General features: G+C 45.6%; 1 protein-coding gene across 1 annotated transcript; it reads right to left on the bottom strand.

Moving 5' to 3' along the window:
- Window positions 1-572: 572 nt before the first annotated feature.
- LOC139310022 (zinc finger protein 850-like) lies at window positions 573-2,876 on the bottom strand. Its single transcript, XM_070934198.1, has one exon. It carries the CDS (start codon window positions 2,874-2,876, stop codon window positions 573-575), a length of 2,304 nt encoding a protein of 767 aa, XP_070790299.1.
- Between the last annotated feature and the right edge of the window lie 1,556 nt (window positions 2,877-4,432).

Genomic DNA, 4,432 nt, shown 5'->3' on the forward strand with positions numbered 1-4,432 from the left:
AGGAGGGAGGGAGGGAGGGAGGGAAGGAACGAAGGAAGGATTATAATAAGAGGGAGTCAGATACCTTAGCACTTGGCCACCAGCTGCCCTTTTGCCCTTTCGCTATCCCCTTGTCCCCTCCTCCTGACTCTCCTGGTAGTCTCCCATCCTATTGCTGAGGATGCTTTAGTTACAAAGTTGGGGCTCCTCGCATGGAGAGGGAGTGGCCCTCCCTCTGACACACACTTTGCCCTCCTGCATACACCATGAGCAATGTGCCCAAGGACAGCGAGCATAGCAGCAGCCTTGAGCAGGAGGTAAGCACAGCCGGGCACCCACTGGGGGAAGCAGGGCTGGGCTGTGGGGTCCCAGTGCAACAGGAGCTTGAGGGCCAGACTGGACGCTATGAGGAGAACAAGGGTTTTGGCGCTTAACATTGTCTCACCTTCCTCTGCTGGAGACAATGGATCCCCCCAGACCTGCCTGGGCCACCACAGGCGCCCCACGACACAAGAGATGTCGAGCTGGCCATATGACATCACCCCACCACCCCCCACCCACAAGATCAACCACAATCCTGATGCGGCCCTCAATCAAATTGTTTGACTCTGCTGGTCTGGACACTCATATGGTTTCTCTCCTGTGTGAGTCCTCTGGTGGTTCACCAGGGAAGAACGGTAACTGAAACATTTCCCACAATCTGGACACTTGCATGGTTTCTCTCCTGTGTGAGTCTTTTGATGTTTCACCAGACTGGAATTGACACTGAAACATTTCCCACACTCAGGACATTCAAAAGGTTTCTCTCCTGTGTGAGTCCTCTGGTGTATCACCAGGCTGGCATTCTGACTGAAACATTTCCCACACTCAGGACATTCAAAGGGTTTCACTCCTGTGTGAATTCTCTGGTGTTTCACCAGGCTGGAATTGTGACTAAAACGTTTCCCACAATCTGGACACTCATATGGTTTCTCGCCTGTGTGAGTCCTCTGGTGGATCACCAGATGGCAGTTATGACTGAAATTTTTCCCACAATCTGGACACTCATATGGTTTCTCTCCTGTGTGAGTGCTCTGGTGGATCACCAAGTCAGAACGGTAACTGAAACTTTTCCCACAATCTGCACACTTGTGTGGTTTGTCTCCTGTGTGAGTCTTTTGGTGTTTCACCAGAGAGGAATTGAGACTGAAGTTTTTCCCACAATCAGGACATTCAAAGGGTTTTTCCCCTGTGTGATTCCTCTGGTGGTTCACCAGGCTGGAATTCCGACTGAAACTTTTCCCACAATCAGAACATTCAAAGGGTTTCTCTCCTGTGTGAGTCTTTTGGTGTTTCACCAGAGAGGAATTGAGACTGAAGTTTTTCCCACAATGAGGACATTCAAAGGGTTTCTCCCCTGTGTGAGTCCTCTGGTGCTTCACCAGGCTGGAATTGTCACTGAAACCTTTCCCACAATGAGGACATTCAAAGGGTTTCTCCGCTGTGTGAGTCCTTTGGTGTTTCACCAGGCTGGAATTGTCACTGAAACCTTTCCCACAATCAGGACATTCAAAGGGTTTCTCCCCTGTGTGAGTCCTCTGGTGCTTCACCAGGCTGGAATTGTCACTGAAACCTTTCCCACAATCAGGACATTCAAAGGGTTTCTCCCCTGTGTGAGTCCTCTGGTGGTTCACCAGGTTGGATTTATGACTGAAACTTTTCCCACACTCAGGACATTCAAAGGGTTTCTCTCCTGTGTGAGTCCTCTGGTGTATCACCAGGTGGGAATTTGCTCTGAAACGTTTCCCACAATCTGGACACTCATATGGTTTCTCCCTGGTGTGAGTCCTCTGGTGGATAATGAAGTGGGAATTCTGTCTGAAACTACTCCCACAATCAGGACATTCAAAGGGTTTTTCTCCTGTGTGAATCCTTTGGTGTATCACCAGGTAGGAATTCTGACTGAAGCTTTTTCCACATTCAGGACATTCAAAGGGTTTCTCTCTTGTGTGAGTCCTCTGGTGTTTCACCAGGTGGGAATTCTGTCTGAAACTTTTCCCACACTCAGGACATTCAAAGGGTTTTTCTCCTGTGTGAATCCTTTGGTGGTTCACCAGGTTAAAATGGTGACTGAAACTTTTCCCACAATCTGGACACTCATATGGTTTCTCTCCTGTGTGAGTCCTCTGGTGTATCAGCAGGTTGGAATTGAGAGTGAAGTTTTTCCCACAATCAGGACATTCAAAGGGTTTCTCTCCTGTGTGAGTCCTCTGGTGGCTCACCAGGCTGGAATTTTGACTGAAACTTTTCCCACACTCAGGACATTCAAAGGGTTTCTCTCCTGTGTGAGTCCTCTGGTGGCTCACCAGGTCAGAACGGTAACTGAAATTTTTCCCACAATCTGGACACTCATATGGTTTCTCTCCTGTATGAGTCCTCTGGTGGTTCACCAGGTTAGAACGGTAACTGAAACTTTTCCCACAATCTGTACACTTGTGTGGTTTGTCTCCTGTGTGAATCTTTTGGTGTTTCAGCAGACTGGAATTGAGACTGAAGTTTTTCCCACAATCAGGACATTCAAAAGGTTTGTCCCCTGTGTGAATCCTCTGGTGGTTTACCAGGTGACAACGGTAATGGAAATGTTTCCCACAATCTGGACACTCGAACGGTTTCTTTCCTGTGTGAGTCCTCTGGTGGTTCTCCAGGCTGGAATTGAGACTGAAACTTTTCCCACAATGTGGACATTGAAAAGGTTTTTCAGGACATTGAAAAAAAATTTGAGGACATTCAAAGGGTTTCTCTTCTGTGTGAGTCCTCTGGTGTATCACCAGGTGGGAATTTGCTGTGAAACGTTTCCCACAATCTGGATACTCATATGGTTTCTCCCTGGTGTGAGTCCAACTGAACAAAGTTGTCATGCTTGCAAAAGCATTTACCACATTGGGAGCAGTTGTAGGGCATCTCTACTATGAGGATCCTTCTATGAATCGCAAGGGAGTTATTCTGACTAAAGTTTTGCCACATTCAGAGTATTTATATGGCTTTTGTTCAGTGTGGATCCTCTTGTGATTTGAACTCTTTACTTTTCCCACAATAGGCACATCTATGGAGCTTTTCCATCACTGACATTCTTGAGGAGGTCAAAAATATGTGTGATTCCTTATTTTGTTGGTGCCTGCATTACTGGCTGCCATATGTGACTATCCAATTGACATTTTCTTCCCCACTGGCTTCCAGATATTTCCCTCTTTTTCTGAACGGAAAAATGGTCTCCTTTGACCTTTTCGAGTAACGTATTCTTAAATTCTATATAATCTACTTTTTCCAGCTGCAAATCTCTTCATGATTTTCTCTTTTCTGTCTCTTATCTGCTGATGAAGTAGATGAATTCTGTGGTTTTCTGAAGGAAATAGAAAATATTTTTTATTTCTGCTTCAATTTGCTTTGCTTTTCAGTGTTGCTTGTTATTCTCAGTTGTCCAGTGTGCTTATGTTGGCATCATCTTTGCCTGTAAGATTCAAAAGAAAGTGTAAGTTTTATAGTTTATAAAAGGGTTGCAGAAGATGTGAAAAAAAGAAGTACAGGTAATCCTTTAGGTACGACTGGCCATTCAACGACTGTTTGAAGTTACAACACTCCCCCAAATGCTAAATACGAATCTGCGCCAAAGTTCAATTTTTGCAGTGCCTCCCACCCCGGGAGTCCTTGACTCCTTCATTGCAGAGATGCTGCAGCATACCCACCCACCTATTTCCCTTCTATCTTGCCCAGTCAGTCCTCACAATCCCCAGACCCCAGTATGTTGGCCTGCTTTGCAATATACTATGCATTCCTCCCCAAGCCCAGTCCCCCATCACCATTCACTTACTAAATTTCTGACGAGCTCAGGAAGTCAGCTGGGCCACGTGGCATAATCAAGAAGAAGAAATATAAACTCTTTTGTTTCCATGGCAATCCTTTCACTCCAGCCAACATTAGTGATTTACCCTGGCTGAGGAGGAAAGGATTGCCATCGAAGCAAAAGAGATGAGATTTCTTCTTTGCTCTACCAGCACAAAACTAATGTAAAGCTAGTGCTAGTAGGGCTAAGAAGAAATCATGCCTATTTTCCTTCTGTTGCAATCCTTTTCTTTCCAGTTAGCATAAACTACTATGATTTCTTCTTAGCTACACCTGCACTAGTTTTATGCTGGCGAAGAGATCTAAGAAGTTATTTTTGTGGTTTACCCTGGCTGGGGAGGAAAGGATTGTCATTGAAACAAGAGATCAGATGTCTTCTTTGCTCTATCAGCGCTAGCTTTACGCTAGTCTTACGCTGGTAGAGCAAAGAAGTAATCCCATCACTTTTGTTTCCATGCCAATGATCCCAAGCTGAACAGCCAGTCTACAACAGAATGGCTGAAAAAGAAAAGAATCAAGGTTTGCAATAGCAAAGTCCAGACTTCACCCCAATTGAAATGCTGTGGTGGGACCT

Source organism: Pituophis catenifer, unplaced genomic scaffold (assembly GCF_029215685.1).
Source record: "Pituophis catenifer annectens isolate HBS135680 unplaced genomic scaffold, rPitCat1.0.hap2 SCAF_2, whole genome shotgun sequence".
In the NCBI taxonomy this organism is placed as follows: domain Eukaryota; kingdom Metazoa; phylum Chordata; class Lepidosauria; order Squamata; family Colubridae; genus Pituophis; species Pituophis catenifer.

What these genes read in the sequence shown, in the direction of transcription:
- LOC139310022 (XM_070934198.1), bottom strand. Translation starts at nt 2,876, where the DNA reads ATGACAACTTTGTTCAGTTGGACTCACACCAGGGAGAAACCATATGAG.